The sequence below is a fragment of the Tenebrio molitor genome, chromosome 1, assembly GCF_963966145.1.
Source record: "Tenebrio molitor chromosome 1, icTenMoli1.1, whole genome shotgun sequence".
In the NCBI taxonomy this organism is placed as follows: domain Eukaryota; kingdom Metazoa; phylum Arthropoda; class Insecta; order Coleoptera; family Tenebrionidae; genus Tenebrio; species Tenebrio molitor.
In genome coordinates, this window is record NC_091046.1 from 34550841 (window position 1) to 34570822 (window position 19982).

At 39.9% G+C, this 19982-nt stretch overlaps 2 protein-coding genes across 2 annotated transcripts in view; one reads left to right on the forward strand and one right to left on the reverse strand.

The window, feature by feature from the left end:
- Positions 1–19982, reverse strand: part of LOC138138392 (uncharacterized) — a 189274-nt gene that overhangs the window by 162723 nt on the left and 6569 nt on the right. The gene's annotated exons all lie outside the window — the stretch shown is intronic.
- LOC138127186 (uncharacterized) lies at positions 6259–6831 on the forward strand. Its single transcript, XM_069043105.1, has one exon. The coding sequence runs from the start codon at positions 6259–6261 to the stop codon at positions 6829–6831; it is 573 nt and encodes a 190-aa protein (XP_068899206.1).

Genomic DNA, 19982 nt, shown 5'->3' on the forward strand with positions numbered 1-19982 from the left:
AACTATTTGGAAGATACGAATTTTCGAAAGGACCACTGCAATTCGGAATTCTGGTCAAAAAAGCACCACTGATCAAAAACGATGACAGATAAGTAAAAACGACCTGTGTAGATTTGATTCACAATTTAGCATAGAATCCAAAAATGAAATCAAACTGGGTAGGTTCTATTTAAAAAAACATAACTTTAGTGTTTTTATAACATTGAGATACCTGTATACAGGCTGGTCCAACACTTACCATTTTTGCGATTACGCGGTTTCTAATTATCGAAAAAATTTTACGCTTGGTTAGGAAGAGGCACACATACGGAGCTATAAGCCTGTCCCATTATTTTATTTATTATCAATTGGGTTTCGCGTCAGGAGGCGATAAAGTGAAATTAATCAAAATTCGATTATTTTTTTTTATCTAAATAGGTTCGAACTAATACAGAAAACAGAAATCTGAAAATAAAAAAAATTAAATCGCATCACATTGCCGATTATTTGTAATTAATGAAGGTGCCGCACAACTGACAGGAATTTATGACGCAGTTACACTAACTGCCTAATCACAAACCAAACCAGAAGTAAGATTTACAACACCCCATCGCCAAACTTCAAGTACTTACCCTGTCAGGGCCGAACTTGACTATTTTACGCCTAGCAATTTCGGCAAACATTCTGAAGAAATTTTCAAATAAACTACGTAATGAAGTTGAAATTATTCAATATTCAGTTTTCTAAAATATCCATTTTTCATTTAAAGAAAAATCCTTTACGAATGAAAAGTTGTTGCGAATCGTTTCTATAATACACTGGAATTTCACCAGTACTGACCTGAAAAATGGTTTCGGGGGGCCGACAGCCCTGCGTCAAAAAGATTAATTGGGGGGCCATCACATTACAAGCTCTCCTATTCAGCTCTACCATAAACGGTCTTGGATTCCAGCTTCCACCTTTCTTTAACTTGATATTTGATCGCAATTTTCACTATTACCTAATTATAATTCAAAGTCGGATGTACAAAATAATGTAATTTTGAACGTTATTGTTAGAAAGAGGTACTGTAGCAGGTAGTCCTGCCTACTTTCTTTGTGAGAGGGGTGAAATCACCCACCCTTATTTAAGTCGAGATATAGCGGTAAAAACCAGAGTCTACCACTATCCTTGGTACTTAACACTTGTACATCAACATTTTGTCATACAATAAAGTTTTTAAGTAGTTATACAAAGACGACTATATCATTTGAACGGCTAATATCACCACCCAACAGTGATTAATCGTTCATAATTTTGGTCCTTCGAGCCGGATGATTAAATCCATATCACACGACGGTCGTCTAGTGTAATAACAAGTGTAATACAACAACAATTCAAGAAACAGTTTCGACACCCAGAGGGCAGCAACGATTTCGTCACCTTCAGCAAGGGCAAAAGGGCAGCACGAATAGTCACCGAATTGGGTAGCAGCGAAGCGATCATCACTCAAGACATCAACAAAGGTTAGTGGCTCTCAATCCTTTCAATTTCCCTTCCAAACTGCATTACTACGTACGACTTTTTCTATTGTTCCTAATTTCGCAAATTTTCATCTCGACCACGTAAATCAAATCAATCATTATGCCCGAGACATCCTTATTAGATGAATCAATTGCCAAATTAGAGGCTCTAAAAAGGAAAAGAACCTCATTAAAAGCTAGAATTACGCGTATTCAGAACTTTGTGTCTAATTTTCAATCAAATGATAATGATGTGTCTCCACTAGAAACTAGAAAAACATTCATCGAACAAATATTCAAAGAATATGACGAGGTACAGACTGAAATTGAATCACTCGATCTTTCATCAGAGGCGATTGAGACACAGACTCAGGACCGCGACGAAATTGATTTAAAGTATCTCGATGTATTATCATCAATTCAAACAAAAATTAGACAAACGACGCCTCCACCGCACACTGCGGCCACAGCGAATCCTAACGGTAGTTGTTCCAGCGCTAATTCACATTGCTCTAATCGTGATCAATCAATCAAATTGAATCTGCCAACTTTAAATTTAAAATCTTTCACTGGTTGCTATAAGGAATGGTTGTCATTTCAAAATTCATTTAAATCCATTATTGAAGACGAAAACAACATGCTAAACAACTGTCAACGTTTCCAATATTTGCGATCATGTTTATCTGGTGAAGCTTTGCGAGCAGTCGAGTCATTAACGGTGTCATCAGAAAATTATAATGTAGCGTGGGATATCTTAAAGAAACGGTTCTGCAACAAACGGCTGATCGTTCACGATCACATAATAGCCATCACAAAGGCACCCCCAGTAATTAAAGCCTCGCATTCGTCACTTAGGTGTTTTTTAGATACGTTGAATTCAAATGTTGCCGCGTTAAGACAGCTAGAAGTACCGATTGATACTTGGCACGCTCTTCTAGTCGTAATAATTGTGGATAAATTAGACGACAATCTTGCAAGAGAATGGCAGGCTACATTAACCGACGAGGTTCCAACTTACGGTCAAACGATCGAATTTTTAGAAAGGAAATGTCAGTTGTTGGAATCCTTAAATCTATTGCACCCCAAATCGAACGTCAATCCGAATCACAATAATGCAAAAAACAATATGTCACAAAAACGAAGCACTACATCTTATGTTGCCACAAACAAACTACATTGTACATTTTGTAAAAATGACGATCATACAATCTTTCAGTGCAATGAATTTACAAAATTAAATGTAGAGGAAAGAAACGCTCAAGCTCGAAACCTGAAGTTATGTCTTAATTGTCTAAGAACCAATCATTTTGTTAACAACTGTCAGTCCAAATTCAAATGCCGTAAATGCAATCAAAGCCACAATACGCTGCTTCACAAAGAAAGACAAATCACGCAAACCAATGAAACACCAGCACAGGTAGAAAGTTTAAACGCTCATTCTATGAGGTCCCAATCATCAATTATTTTGTTATCAACCGCGATCGTTCTCATAGAAGATCGTAATAATAAGTCACATAAATGTAGAGCTCTCCTGGATGCAGGGTCCATGAACAGTTATATTACGTCATCATTTTCCAAAAAATTACGTCTACAGCAGAAAGCCGTAAATATAACCGTTGGCGGAATTGGTCAAATTTCGACGAACATCAAACAGGCCGTCCAGGTAAACATCAAGTCTCAGTACAATAAGTTTTCGGCGAACTTAAGTTGTTTTGTTCTGGAAAAAATAACCGAAAATCTTCCCCTGGTGACCATAAACATGTCTGCAATAAATATTCCAAAGAAATTACAGCTAGCCGATCCGAAATTCTTAGAAACTGCACCAGTAGACTTACTTATCGGGGCTGATTTGTTTTGGAACCTTTTATGTCAAGACCGCAAGGAAATAACACTGAAGAACCATAACAAACTAATGCTGCAAAATACCCATTTAGGTTTCATTGCGGGTGGGTCACTAAATATGAACAATAACAATAGCTCAAGCACCTGCTCGCTTTCTCTAACGTCGGTAACCGACATTTTAGAGAACCAGGTGCAGAAATTCTTCGAACTAGAACAATGCAGCAACCCTTCCGAACAAAAATGCTTTTCAAATGAAGAGATTATGTGCGAGCAACATTTTATTCAAAATACGTGCAGACAAACAAACGGAAAGTTTCTTGTTAAACTGCCATTAAAAAATGATCCTCCAATTCTCAAGTCAAACCGCGATAGTGCTGTAAAGTTTTTTAACAATCTGGAACGAAACCTAAACAAAAGGCCTACACTAAAATCAGATTATGTGCAATTCATGCGGGATTACATCTCTTTGGGTCACATGGAGGAAGTTCCGGGTTGCGAATTAAATAAACCGAACTGTACATATTTGCCCCATCACGCGGTACTCAAGGATTCTACATCGACCAAGTTAAGAGTTGTTTTTAACGCGTCATTTCGCTCAGCTGATGCATTAAGTCTAAATGACAATCTTATGGCAGGACCTACAATCCAGCCAGAGCTTTTTGCAATTTTGTTGAGATTCAGAACTTTTAAATACGTCGTAAACGGGGACATAGCTAAAATGTACCGTATGATAGAAATACATCCCGATCACAGTGACTATCAACGAATTGTTTGGCGCGAGAACACCGAAGATCCGCTAAAAACGTATAGATTAACCACTCTAACCTACGGTACAAAACCGGCCAGTTTTCTAGCAACAAGATGTCTTAAAGAACTAGCTCTTCAAAACGTAAATCAGTACCCGGAAGCCGCTAAAGCAATTCAACAGGATTTTTACGTAGACGATCTTCTGACGGGAGGAGACTCACTTGAAAACCTAATCACTTTACGAGATCAAATAATTCAAATTTTAGCTCATGGTGGTTTCTTATTACGTAAATGGGCCGCCAATCATCCTGCATTAATTCCAGATAGTCACGAGCCTAATCTCAACGTCAGTTTCGATAAGGATGCTTACACTAAAACGTTAGGGCTTTTTTGGAATCCTAATCACGATTCGTTACGCTATCAGGTAAAACAGTGCGACATTCCGAAAAGACTAACAAAACGCGAAATCCTGTCTAAAACTGCCCAGGTATTCGATCCATTGGGTCTTGTGGCGCCAGTAGTAGTAAAAGCAAAAATAATCCTTCAACAGTGCTGGAGTTTGAAAATTGGATGGGACGATCTATTACCTGAAACTATTTATTGTGCATGGGTTAAGATCTTGCAAGAACTCGCTCACTTAAACGAAATCGAAATTCCCAGAAACATAATAAAATCAAGCCCCGTACAGGTGCAACTACATGGTTTTGGTGACGCATCACAAATCGCATATGGCGCTGCTGTCTATCTAAGAACAACTGATCATAGTGGCAATCATCAAGTTCACTTAATTTGCGCTAAATCTCGTGTGGCTCCTCTTCGCGCTGTTACGTTACCACGCTTGGAGCTGTGTGCCGCCTTAACGTTGTCGCGATTATTTAATACAGTTTTACGAACGATAAATGTCAAAATTGATCAGCAATTTCTCTGGACAGATTCCACAGTCGTTCTGGCATGGATAAACGCTACATCTTCAAACTTACAAACATTTGTAGGAAATCGAGTTTCCGAAATTCAAACGCTAACGGATGCGAAAGATTGGTATCATGTCAAAAGCGAAAGTAACCCTGCGGATGTACTAAGCCGAGGTGCTTTACCTGGTCAACTCAAAACTAATAAACTGTGGTGGAACGGTCCTGATTGGCTGTCAGAAAACAACGACACTTGGCCCGTATCTAACGTAAATCTTTCGGATATTGAAATTCCAGAACGGCGAACTGTCACTCTGACCAATATTCATTCTCGCGAAAGACAACTACCGCTTCTTACAAAATTTTCAAATTACAAAAAAACTGAACGCGTAATGTCATGGGTATTACGGTTCATCAACAATTGTAGGAAGCCAAACCAAAGGCAAATCTCTAGTTCTTTAACATGTGAAGAATTAAAAGATTCCATGAAGGCCATCATGCGTTTAATTCAAGAAGTTGCATTCAACGATGAATTAGCTTGCCTTAAACAAAACAAACCGATTAACAAGAAATCACGTTTACTGTGCTTAAATATTTTTCTCGACAAGAATGATAATTTAATTCGCGCGGGAGGTAGGTTGCAAAACTCATCCTTAACTTACGATGTCAAACATCCCATCGTGCTACCAAACGATCACCATTTGATTAAGGCATTAGTCAAACACGTGCACATTGAGCAACTGCACGCTGGTGTTCAGGGAACTTTAGCCGCGTTACGTCAAAATTTTTGGATAATTTCTCCACGCAGTGTGGTACGCAAGATTTTGCACCAGTGTTTGCAATGTTTTAAAGTCAAACCAAGCGTTATGTATCCTATTATGGGTAATTTGCCCAAATCCCGTGTCGAACCAACCAGACCATTTTCAATCAGTGGCGTAGATTATGCCGGGCCTATTTACATCAAGGAATGTCGTGGTCGCAGTAAGCGTACTGTGAAGGCATATATTTGCGTCTTTGTCTGTTTTTCAACTAAAGCCGTTCATTTAGAACTAGTTGGTGACTTAACGACTCAAACCTTTTTGAATGCGCTAAAACGCTTCATATCAAGACGTGGTCATGTGTACCATCTTTATTCGGACAATGCTACAAATTTCGTTGGCGCCAATAGAGAATTACTGGAACTAAGAACATTTCTAAAGTCAGCTTCATTTAGTCAAATTACAGAAAATCTGGCTAATAAGGGTATCTCGTGGCATTTCATTCCCCCCAGATCCCCGCACATGGGCGGTATTTGGGAAATAAACGTAAAATCCATTAAAGGTCATTTAAAGAGAACAATTGGAGAAGTCGTGCTCTCCTACGAAGAATTGTATACCCTGTTAACAAGAATTGAAGCAGTCCTAAACTCCAGACCTTTGTGTCCCTTGAGTAACGATCCTAATGACCTTAATCCCATAACCCCTGGTCACTTCCTCATCGGAGAGCCATTAACTTCTATAAGCGAAAGAGATCTTACGACGACGAGGATCAACCGATTGACGCAATGGCAAAGAGTGGAACAGATGAGGCAGCACTTTTGGCACCGCTGGCAAAGGGAGTACCTTGTTCAAAACATCAATCGTTCCAAGCAGCTCCGTGGTTCCGGTTCCAGACCGTCTACCCCCGCCTTGGAAGTTGGTTCCATGGTGATTCTAGTTGAGGACAACACGCCGCCACTACAATGGAAATTGGGACGCATCGTAGAACTTCATCCCGGAAGTGACGGTGTTGTGCGCGTAGTGTCCGTAAAGACTGTCAAAGGCATCTTCAAAAGAGCCACGCGAAAGGTGTGCGTTCTGCCAGCGAATGAATAGACTATGTTTGTATCGTGTAAATATTTGTTATAATTATGCATTAACCCTTTTTTTTTTTTACAATTGACTTCAATGTTTGTATTTTAATGTTTTTTGTCATGTTTGTTATGTAACAATCCTTTTTCTAATAACCATGTTCGATCTTTGCTAATTCCAATATTTTTGAAGTCCGTGCCTTCAAGGGGGGCGGTATATGTACAAAATAATGTAATTTTGAACGTTATTGTTAGAAAGAGGTACTGTAGCAGGTAGTCCTGCCTACTTTCTTTGTGAGAGGGGTGAAATCACCCACCCTTATTTAAGTCGAGATATAGCGGTAAAAACCAGAGTCTACCACTATCCTTGGTACTTAACACTTGTACATCAACATTTTGTCATACAATAAAGTTTTTAAGTAGTTATACAAAGACGACTATATCATTTGAACGGCTAATATCACCACCCAACAGTGATTAATCGTTCATCGGAAGTGGATCAATCAAAAAGGTGAGGAGTTCTGTAACTAGTAGAGAAAAAAAACTTTCAATATTTGGACCGAATCTGCGCAGAGAGGGGGCGAAGACTATAAATCGGGGGAACCAGAGACAAAAAGGGGAAGTTCACGGCTGTTCGCAGTATCGCAGTGTTGTTAGTGCCTGGGGAGAGTCAAGGGGCCAGTGATCCAGTGAATTTGCAGGGCTGATGAGATGTCGTAGTGAAGTTCCCGAGGGTCGTTGGAGAGGATTCGTCCAAGTACCACCGTCCCAAGTCGCCAAGCGATTCAAGGACTTCACTACGGAAGGTCTCCGGACCGAATGCCTTGCGGATCAAGATCTCGTCAGGTCCTGCCAGTCCAGGTCGTCCCCGGACTCACCGGAAGGTCCCGGATCTACCCACCAGCCAAGTCCGGAGCAGTGGTGATACCTCTTTTTGTTCCAGGCCCTGGCTTCCACATTTTATTCATTACATATTTAACGGATAGATCAACTTTCCACGTTTTCTATCACCTCTCACTTTTTTTGCATTTCATTTCATTTATATTCAATGACCGACTCATTGAACACATTTCAGTGCTCATTTCGTCACTGTCTCATTGGCAGTTGTATACAGGGTGTTTTCGAAGTTGAGGTGTTCCTTTTAAAGGCGCGTACAGACTACGCGAACCGAGCATGTAATGTAACATGTAATGTAATGCTCGTCGCAAAATTGGTGCCACGAACAGCCGACGAACCGAGCACACAACGAACAGCTATACTCTGTCCACTGATGATAGATTGCGCGCTTTTTTACAGACACAGAGACGAGTGTCTACACTTTATAACATTTGCTATATCATTAATACTCGAAGAATAAATAATTCCAACAACAGTTTATAACAATTATTGAAAATACCTGTACTGAAACTTCATTTAGAGTCACAGCTGTAATTCTGTAAACAACATCATAGGCATAGGATAACTACTGGCTGGATGGAGAGTTTTGTATTTTTCAGTGCGTTATGTTTTTAAGTGATTTTTTTTATAATCGTCTCAGTTCAGTTCGATAGTTCCGAGGTTGCGTGTCATTACAGCTACATTACAGGTACAGGGTCGCTAAAAAGTATGGATTCAGCTAAATATTTTCAGAACGGTTTAGCAGAACGCATTGAAATTTGGCACACAGGTAGAAGTGTTTAAATTTTATCATCTGATAGTTTTTTCAATTTTCTAACGTCATTTATTTTGAAGATGCAAAACTAACTTGTTTTTTTTTAAATGGCACGGGGGATTTAAATGTAATATTTTTGAAAAGAGTATTTTTTGTGAATTCAGTGAAGTAACACATGCCCACATCGCCGCCATTTTGAAAATTTTTTTTTTGCTTAAAAATTATGTATTTCGCGTTTAAACTTTTTATCTTTTTTATTAAAATGTATCTGTTTCAGTTAAATGTCTTACTTCTACACTTATACTTTTATTAAGTTTTTGGCCAAAGTGCAGGCGGCAAAGAATTAACAATGGCTAAAAAAACATTCCAAAGGTCAAATTTTTTCAAATTTTATTAATTCGATAATTTTTTTATAAAGTTTCGAGTAAATTGAGATATGCATGTGCCTCATCACTGGATTCACAAAAAAATATTCTTTTTAACGGTGTTAAATTTGACCTCTCGTGCTATTTAAAAAAAATCAAGTTGGCTTTGTATCTTCAAAATAAAAGATGTTATAAAATTGAAAAAAATATCAGCCTATAGAATTTAAACACACGATACTAGCTGTATCGATACTTTTTAGCGACCTGTATGTGATAAGAGTGATAACGAAAAACCGTTAGCTTTAATTCTGTGTGGTGATGCAGTAAGAATTATGTGGAATCTGATGAAAAAAGAGAAAAAGGCTCGACAAGCTTTATAAAGATTTAAAGTTCCAACATATTAGCGGACAGCATAAAATTTTTAATAGAATGTCTCCCACAGACGGTGAGAATTTACTAACCAAAATAGGACCCAAAAATCTCCAAAAAAAATACGCGTGTTCGATGGGCAATCTCAATTCAAGGCAGGTAAGTATTAACGCAAATATTGTTAGTTCAGAAATTTGTTTAAAGAATTAAAAGTAGCTACAACAATGAAGAAAATGAAGAATTCTTTTTTTCTTTACCATTTTACAGGTAAACTTTTGTAATGACAATTTGTCAGTAGAAAACGTTTTTGCACCACCGGTCATTTTCACGTGTTTACCGATTTCATGAACATGTTTACTTATCAAAAGACGGTAAGTAATCAAATAAGAAATTATTGTTTAGATTCGGCATCGCGTGCAGAGCAATGGGCCATAAACTAGTATGAAAAATGTAAAAAATGCCTTCTTTGGAAAAATTAAACAATTTAATAAATTAAAAAGAAAATGTTATCTATTTATTAATAGTTCCGATGATGCAAAAATATTATTAACCATCACGGGTGCTTGTCCGTCAGAATAACTGAATGCCCATTTTGGGGCCGATTTCTAATTTTACCTGAAAAGGTAGGAGCGAAGTTGCTGTTGATTATAACATTTACTCATTAATTTGTTAGGCGTTCTTACAAATATGGGGATCCATACATTTTATTAAATACATACCATAACTTACTACACTCTTTAAATAAATTACAAGGAAGCGTTCGTCTGATTTGGACGGCGAAGCTGTGAACCTCGAGAGCGCATGCGCGCCACGAACGGTTCGCAGTGCTCCGCTCACTGTCGGTTTTCTGACGAACACAAAGCGCCATTCACAAACGCATCTCGACAAAGGGAGCTGACCACAGTCATAAACTCATAAATCTAATCTCCAACAATTTCAGTTACCATTAGTTTTTGTCCCTTATTTAAACGGTCTTGATTGTCAAATGAAACACTGTAGTTTTTTATGCATTTCATTTATGCTGAACAAAACAAATAGGTTATTATTTTTGAAAGCAACTCTTTACAGTAACTAATAAATAAGTTTCACATTTTCTAAAATAATCCGAATTGTGTCAATTTGTTGTAAAAATGCATAAGTCGAGGTGGAGCATGCCATCAGCTTCGCAAATCAATCCGATGTTTAAGTCAATTATTGTTATATTACTACAGATTAATTCCCACATACATCAAACGTGCGTGTTCAGCGCTTGCTTTCATCCAATCAAAATTGTTTATCGCGGATAAACCGTCTTCCTAGTCTGTCTTCTGTCAAAAACGAATAAAATTGCATGTTACGCCTGTCAGATTCCCAAATTGTTTCTAATAATTGTGTTTTTAATAACTGTAAGTATTAAAAATAAATAATTAACGTTAAAGTTTGAATTCTGGAATTAATCTTGCCAAAAATAACGCGACCTAATTTGTTAAATCTGATAAAAATTATTATTTTACCTTCGATTATAATTTAATTTTTTTAAACTATAATTCGTTTTTTTTTATGACACGGAGTCTATTTTCGGTACCAAAACTAAAAAACAACCAACATTCTACCTACTTTCTCCGAAGATGTGCAGTTATGGCTTTACCTTTTTTTTAAATTTTACGATGGGTGCAATATGATTAAAAAAGAGAAGAAGCGGCGACGTTGGTGGCGAACCGAATTCTATAGAAAACGCGTCGGTAATGAACTTATGCAAGATTTAAAATTTCAACATGTCAGTGGACATTATAAAAATTTTACAAGAATGTCTCCTACAGACTTTGACAAATTATTGACAATGATAGGACCGAAAATCTCGAAAAAAGATACTACTTGTACGTTCGCGGGAGAATGAAAATTTTATTTTGAAAGCACAGTTTAGCGACGAATCCCTTCCTTGTAACCTCCTACCTTTTCAGGTAACATTAGAAATCGGCCCCAAAACGGGCATCCATTTTATTCTGACCATCGCCGAAACACGGGCACAGCACCCGTGATGGTTATATTTTTTTTTATTGGTAACCTATTTTACTTAATTAAAGCACGCCTCAGTGTGTATAAATCCAACTTTCAAAAACGCGCGTTTTTTAAAGTTTCCATAGCAACATCAACAGCCCGAGAGGACCTGAGAAACGTGCACTCTCCATCCCGCCAGTAGTTTTCCTACGCCTATGATGTTGTTAACAGAATTACAGCTGTGAATCTGAATGAAGTTGAATTATTTATTCTTCGAGTATGTATTAATGATAAACAAATGTTATGTGCGCTATTCGACTTTTTGCAGCATAGACACTCGTCTCTGTGTCTGTGAAAAGGCGTGCGATCAATCAGTGAACGGAGTATAGAAGCTGTTCGTTGCGCGCTCGGTTCGTCGGCTGTTCGTGGCACCAATTTTGCGACGAGCATTACATTACATGTTACTACATGCTCGGTTCGCGTAGTCTGTACGCGCCCTAACATGTGATAGTATGCGTTGTTCTAAAGAGTTTTAGCCAAAATCACCTTAGTAAAATGTGTACGACAATCAATGAAGATACAATAAGTTAATTTTTTTGAAATTTTTGAAACCGGTCCTGCTCAAATTTGCGCTGATTAACAAATTAGAATTGACAAAAAAAATCAAATGAGCATAGACGTTAATCAAAAATACTGTCAGAGTTGTCATCTAATTAGTCGGAATGGCTTTATCATTACGAAAATAATGAGCTCACAGATATGTTGCTGTATGTATGGGCAACGTTATCACGTTAGCAGAATGCACCTGCGGCGTCCAGAGAGTACGCAGAGCGATTTCCAGAAAGACACCATCCTGGGCCACGTCAGTTATTAATCTAGTACAGCGGAGAAATAGACAGGACCGGACTCTAAATTTTAGAAAACAATAAAAATATACAATCAATTATCTCCGTTAATACAAACATTTTACTAAGAAGATTTAGGCTAAAATTCTTAAGAATAATGTATAGTATTTCATGTTACAAGGAACACCTCAACTTCGAAAACACCCTGTATAATCCATTTTTGAATCAAATTGTAATTCTTCGTCAAGGGCATAACTTTTTATACACGGCTTCACCGTATCAGCTGGGAGTGACCTCATCAGCATCGAGCTATCGGCGAGCATCAAAATTTCTTGCGACGTTTCTTCATCGGGCTGATAAAGTTCAACGACCCCAGTTGTCACCCGGCAGTAAATCCGGAACTCGCTGAAGGGAAGGAGGAAGAGCTCGACATCCTACCCTTACCGGAGGGCGGTGTAATCGTCTAGCTCCAGAAAAAGGGTCGGCCTTCCACCCCCCTTATAATTTCGCGACTTGCTGTCAACGGTGTCGGAAGATTGGCTCGTTGAGTTCACGTCAAACAGGGAAGCTCGTGGTATAATTAGTTTTATATTTTGTCTGGAATAAGGTAGAAGAAAATTAGACAGCATTGTGTCAGGTTACTTCTTTTTACAGATCGTGGAGTTTTCTTGTTTCTTTTTTTTTGCAGATTGTATCATTTCATTACGTTGTGCTAGATAAGAATTGTGCATTTCTAGGTTTCATTTCATTTTATCGTAATCTTGTCTTGTAACAACAATTTCAGGTGACAGTCTATAAATAAAAACCTTTCTCCACGAATTTGTTCTGTATCATTTCCCGTACTCCAGGCAGTTCTCACCATTTTTCAGTCTCAGTCGACGATACTCGTGGTTCGTATTTAAACCGAGTCGAAGCCCACGACCTGTTCGTTATACCCCTGAACATTCCGGATTTGTAACTGGCAACAGGGTTGCCCAGTTTCGGGAGCGTAATTTATAACGTAACAGTACCTACCTATTTCACGAGTGATAATGAGCGGAGTTGAAAATGCAACCCACAATACATTTCCAAAGTTAAGGAGGAATAACATTTTTTGCTTCATTTGAAACCCTCATTTCCGTTATTAAAATCTCAATATTAATATACTGCATTCTTAAGTAAACATTTTCTGTTAAAATTTGTAATTTTAAATTAATTTTTATATTATAAATAATGGTGGATCCTCAAACAAGGGGGAAAGTCCCATCACCCGAGGGCTATTTATCATCTGGCAAAACCCGCCAGCGTGCCACCCCTTGTTGAGAGGGGCTAGCCATTTACTCTTGTTCATTTTGTTTTGATTTTAAGCAAAAACAAACGGCGTTTGTCAGGTCCCACAAACTCATGGAAATAGACATGATCACAATTCAGGAAGTTTGTGCCAAGGAACTCGGGGACAACTTACAGGATGAACGACCTTGCAGGCCAGCATTCAGCAAGCCCTGCCACGCGTTAAGTTTTTGGGTCCCTCTGGGGCGCAAAATGTTTAAATTTTACGAGGGGGGTCGCGAGGTCATGTTCAATGCTTGGATGTTAGAGGAAGTAAATTTAAAACCCCTCAAAGAGAGAGACCCTCGCGGTAAGGAAGAATTTACATTTACAGCAAAACTGGAAAAAAATGCAAACAAAACCGCGACCAAGATTTGTTGATGGAGCTACCTAAGAAAAACTTTCAATTTGGGATGGGACAAGTGGGAACAACCAATAACAAACACATAAAAATTAAAAACACAGTCCGGTCGACCCAAGTTCTTTGTGAGCCGGTTCATCAACACAAGATGGCGCCCTGAATAATATGTTGAGCGCGCGTACCTAAATGGCGGAAGTACCTAAATGCAGCATATCCCTAGATAAGGAAAACCCCGGCAGATACCTGGAAGATAAATATAATTGGTTGCTCCCGGGATGGAGAGTGGAGACATTTATACTTTGATTAAAAACGTTGAGCAATAACTACCTACTTAGTACACAAAAGCGTCACTCGGAAAAATTAAAGGGGATTAAAGTGAAAGAATGCGCTTATAAATCATGAAAGCCACAGACCCACTCTAAAACTTGGTGGCCTTTTTCTTTTAGGAAAGTTAGTAGATTGTTAAACCTGATTTGACAAAAAACGTGGTTCGTATGATTTTATAAATCTAGCCAAACTAGAACCAGGCTGCCTTACGTTCCTTCGCAAGCTTACAAATGTTAAAAGAGTGATACATGTGGATGGTCGAGATAATTGTGGATTTTATAAAACATGGTGGGAACATCACCAACCCACGTGCGACCCATTTATGTCTTATTATTGTTAAAATAGGTACATTTCCCGCGAAACAGAAATAATTTTAGTACCGCAAACACATACTAACTTTAATCTAGACCAGGAGATAAACGGAAGTTAAACTAATTTGGTACAACCGGCCCATAAAGTCAATTCACGTTGGATTTTCTTTTCAAGGTCAAATAATTTAATTTTTTGGCTCTGTAATTATGTTTTGTAAATAGTGACATGCAAGTCAACACCGTTCACGTTAGATTGAGCATTGCAAAATGGCGTTATGTTGATTAGCTGCATGTCACTATTTACAAAACATAATTACAGAGCCAAAAAATTAAATTATTTGACCTTGAAAAGAAAATCCAACGTGACTAGACTTTATGTACCTAGTTCAAACCAGGACGGCTGGACAACAACAACCTCTAATGTAGTTCGGAAAGCACCGAAAATCACACAGAGCACAGAAAAAAATCACACAGGGTAGCTCTGCAGTTCTGCACTCGTCTACAGACAAGAAGCGTCTCCGAAAAAAAAAAACAGGTGTGGTTAAAGTTGCAGAAGTATTCAGAATTTTTGGATCTAACATTGCACCAGGTATAGGCCGTGCCAAACCCAAATAACCACCACTTGTTGAATTATGTTGGTGAAAACAAAATTACACTAAGTGTCGAATGGCAATTTTGATATTACTAGGATGCTAGACGAATGAAATCTAAGTGTACAACGTTGCCGGTTGATTTTCTGGGTAGAATGCAGTGTTGGTGGTTATTTAGCTTTGGCAACCCTGACACCGTCAGTCATAAAATTAGCATTTTACAAGAGCATTAAAGCTCCTACTGTGAACATATTTGTTAACAAATTTTAGATTTTCTTGTAGGCTGGATGTATCTGTGTACTTCAGTGGTTGAATCTCTTACTTCCAGAAAATTATTTTAAAGGAAATAATTGACAATGATTAATATAGGTGTTATAATCAACACTCAATTTGTCAGGATTCAAAAAACAAACTCAGACCTCTTAATAATTCACTATATTAAGGACTCTTGCAAATCAGTACAAGTTACCAGATCTTAGGTCAAAACAAGAGTGTCTAAAAACTAACTAAAATCGCATTTATACATCCCCTTTCTTACATCTGGCATCCATCTATCACCTCACTCACCCAACGCCCACACCAAATACACAAACCACATGCACCCGCAAAAGACCACAACGGTCATATCAGTCCCAGCAAATTTACACACTAACCATAAAACATGTCAACTGTTTCTAACACCCATGGGAAACGCAGAGGGCTGTCTCAGATCTGTCGACAAGTGTGACTAATGGACATTTGCCCTCGTTTCGCATAAGTGAAAACTACCACGGTCCTAACAAAACAAAAAAAGGAACTTATGTCTAATTAATCTGTAACATTCGGCCTTTCCTGACCAGTTCTCGTCCTCGAGAACAAAGGACCATCCACACTACACAACACACACGCAATAGACATAGTACATTCAATATTCTATACCAAATACAAGTTATTATCTAAATCTAACACCCAATATCAACGACTCTATGAATTAATTATCCTAGGTCGGTAACACAACTTACCTAACTTAAAACATAACTAAAAGAAAGAACTCTCATATAACTAACCTATACAATTACATCCTACAAACAGTTTACAATCTTGAACACGATCCACAACACAGATTGTTTTATGAGACCGAACACTTTGTTGCGCCACTGGCCCTCCCCTAGAGAGCGCACCATCCTGTCCTCGACCTGGTCTACCTCGTTGCCGTCTAGGACGACGGGGACGTCGCCGATTCCGTCTTTGATGCTGCTCAATCGAAGTCTTCACTTGTCGTAGTTGACCAGGAGCTTGAGGCGGTACCGCCCGTCGAATGAGAACCTCTTCCTCTTCGCGATGAACCCGACAACCATTGTCCACTTCACTAACGATGACCGGAACCGTATTCACTTTTCTGCATAAAGTGCCGTCGACACAAGTCTCGCCACGTGCCATTTCACTATCTTCTTTCACAGTTACGTCTTTTCCACTTATATTTAACTCCGGAAGTACGGCTTCACCAATTTCATCGGTCTTCACAACACACCTCGAAACCAGACCACAGTCCATACTAGCAATTTGACGCACCCCGCCTTCTCCACATGGGTCGGTGTTGATCTTATTTGATCTTACGACCACATGGCCTAGAAAATTCTCAGGGATTACGGAAGCGTCCTTGGCCCATAAAACTACCTTCTCTGGAGTAGAGTTCACGGTCGCTGTTGTGTCCTTTTCTACTCTGATTTCATCTTTCGTTTTGATTATCCTTATGTGCGGCTGTTCGGTGAACGGATGACCAACAAGTAAAGGGATCTTTTGCGTCTCCCTAGGTACCACATAAAAATTAACGTCAGCACCAACTCCATCTACCTCGAGGTGCACATTAGTTGTACCCAGGGTCATAGTGACCGCACCACCGTACCCGACTATTTTACGCTTATCGGACCAATCGCACATCAAATTAAGTTTTGGCACCAAGTCGTCCCTCATGACACACACCGTACTGCCAAGATCAAGGTAACTCTTCACGACTTCACCATTGACAACAGCGTCTTTATAATACTTCAAATTGGTGTTGTTGGTGCTATCTACATGCTGCACCACGGGTGGTTGTCTTCTCTGTGGACACTCTGGTGATTTATGTCCCGGCTGCTTACACGTAAAACACGTAATCTGTGGTCTTGACGGACACGAATTTGCAAAGTGGCCCACTTCTTTGCAACGAAAACATGTCTTCGCCGACTGGAGTTGAGACGACGGCGACGGCGACGGCGACGGCTTCGTCTCACGCTTTGGGTTCCCGGGATTTTCGGATCGATTTTTCACACCACGTTCACGCTCGCGATCACGTCTGTCTCGGTCACCGGCACTACATAGTCTTTCAAAATCCATAATGTCATGCAACAAATCGTCACTGTCCACATGAAACTTCGCGAAAAGTCCTTGCACAATACTTCTATTAGCCAGTCCCGTAATAATTTGCTCTTTCGTTTCAGAAAATGACAAATTTAACTTTTTGCACAACTTGTACTTTTCATGGAAGTACGCACTCACTGACTCGCCATTTTTCTGCTGCCGTTTTTCCATTGCGCGCCAACAGTCCGTTAAACTCGCACTTACACCGAAAGTCTTACTAAACTTGGTCACAAAGTCGTCCCAAGTCTTAATGTCTCCGCGATGAGCAACATACCAATTTTTAGCTGCACCCACCAGGTGACTTCTTGCTGTTTCCAGCCTAAACTCCTCTGGCCACAAATGTAACTCCGCCATGGAGATAATTTGATCTAGCCATCCCGTACCGTCTTCGATCTCGGCTTCTCCTTTATAGTACCCAATAGACTTTGTCAAATCCGGCATGATTTGATATTGAGTATGCCGTACCCTCGTTTCTTCACTGCTGTCTCTTCTGGAATTACTCTCACTTCTGTTCGTTATAATTTGCAACATTTGAGCATTTTGTTGCATCAGCTGATTCATCGTGTTCAGCATTGCTCCAATCTCTATTCCTGCAACACCTTGTCCTCCGGCACGATGTTCAGGTTCTCCATTCGGAGAATCTAGTCGTTCCATCCGCTGAATAAGGGGCTGATCATCATCACTATCGGACTCGTGATATCTTCTCGACATGACGATTCGAAAATTCGTACGCACAACTCGCACTCGACTTACCCGACTCAGTAAACGAACTACTTCGCTCACAACTCGGGACGCGAAATCACTTCACGCGACCCCACACAAGAAAATATGGTTGTGAAATCACTTCACACAACCACCACAATTAAACTGTGCCGATTACCCCACTGTAATCGTATACGCACCACTCAGATCGCGAAATCACTTCACACGACCCTACAGACTTCACTATACCTCAGAGTTCACTCAGGCAGAATCACACATACCTGAGTATCCCACTTCTGATAATAAAATTAATTGTTATAATCAACACTCAATTTGTCAGGATTCAAAAAACAAACTCAGACCTCTTAATAATTCACTATATTAAGGACTCTTGCAAATCAGTACAAGTTACCAGATCTTAGGTCAAAACAAGAGTGTCTAAAAACTAACTAAAATCGCATTTATACATCCCCTTTCTTACATCTGGCATCCATCTATCACCTCACTCACCCAACGCCCACACCAAATACACAAACCACATGCACCCGCAAAAGACCACAACGGTCATATCAGTCCCAGCAAATTTACACACTAACCATAAAACATGTCAACTGTTTCTAACACCCATGGGAAACGCAGAGGGCTGTCTCAGATCTGTCGACAAGTGTGACTAATGGACATTTGCCCTCGTTTCGCATAAGTGAAAACTACCACGGTCCTAACAAAACAAAAAAACGGAACTTATGTCTAATTAATCTGTAACATAGGTAAATGTAAAGTTATAAACTCTAAATACCGTGCGATTAACAATAATTACTTAGATAAAGGGCTATAACTATGACAGTGTCAGATTTTTCGTATCTCTATCGTATCGCTATCTTTAGTTAATAATAATAAACGTCAAACTGTCACTATTGTTAACGGGTGAAACCCCGTAGGACTCCACGAACGTCACGTCAGCACTGCGTGGGCGTCCTCGGTGGTACTCGGGGATTCCGACGGCCGGTGACGGGAGCAGGACGAAGTACCGCGCGGAAAAGGGGAGATACGAAACTACCACCAAAGAGTCGAGACCTGTATCAGCTGCTCCCGAGATTAAAACTACTTGTTTTGAGAATCTGTGTTTTACTGGTTTATCACCCAAATACCGAATTATTGTTAACATCAGAAGTGGGATAAAAGACCCGAAAAGTAGTGTAGTGAAAGTAGTAGTTAGTTAGTACCAGTGAATAAGTGCGAAAAAACAATGCCCCGTTCACGAGCCTCGAGGAGATCATACTCCGGATCTGGATCCCAGGAGTTGGAACTTCGGGGTAGCAGGTCCAGGGCCAGGTCTCATGAGCGTCGACCCAAGCATCGTCGGTCGGGGAAGGAGAAACGGCGTCATCGTCACCGGACCCCGAGGTCGACAACCGAGGGCCGTTCTGGGAGATCGCGGAGGCGACACGTGAGCGAGAGCCGCACCAACTCCCAGCGCACGGAGGAGACGGTCTCCCGCCTGAGCGAAGTTATCCTCAAGGGCATGTCCGAGGTGGTAAGACAGGTTAAACCACGGACTGAGGTAAGCGTCGGAACCATCTCTAGCGGCATCCTTAATGAATTTAATCCATTGACGGGTAACGTCGACGACTGGCTTCATGCGGTCGACGAATACGCGGAGATCTACGGGTGGGACGACAAGGTGACCAGCCATTTAGCCCTAGCAAAATTGCGCGGACCGGCAGAGGTGTGGTATCGGGGTCTTCCGACTCATCTTTTCACCTGGGTCGAGTGGAAAGAAATGTTGCGGCAAAATTTTATTCCGAAACGCGACCTACATAAATTATTGTCAAACATGTTCGCTTGCGTACCGAGAGCGCATCAATCGCTGTACGAGTATGCTTTCGTAAAACTCGCGCTGATCCACCAGCTAAAAATTCCCCTGAGTTCGGAAGACCAGGTCAACCTGATAATGGGAGGTATCGCCGACGAAAATATTAAATTCACGATCG

Bases quoted from the DNA above. Each gene is read 5' to 3' on its own strand.
- LOC138127186 (XM_069043105.1), top strand. From the start codon at position 6,259: ATGGGCGGTATTTGGGAAATAAACGTAAAATCCATTAAAGGTCATTTA.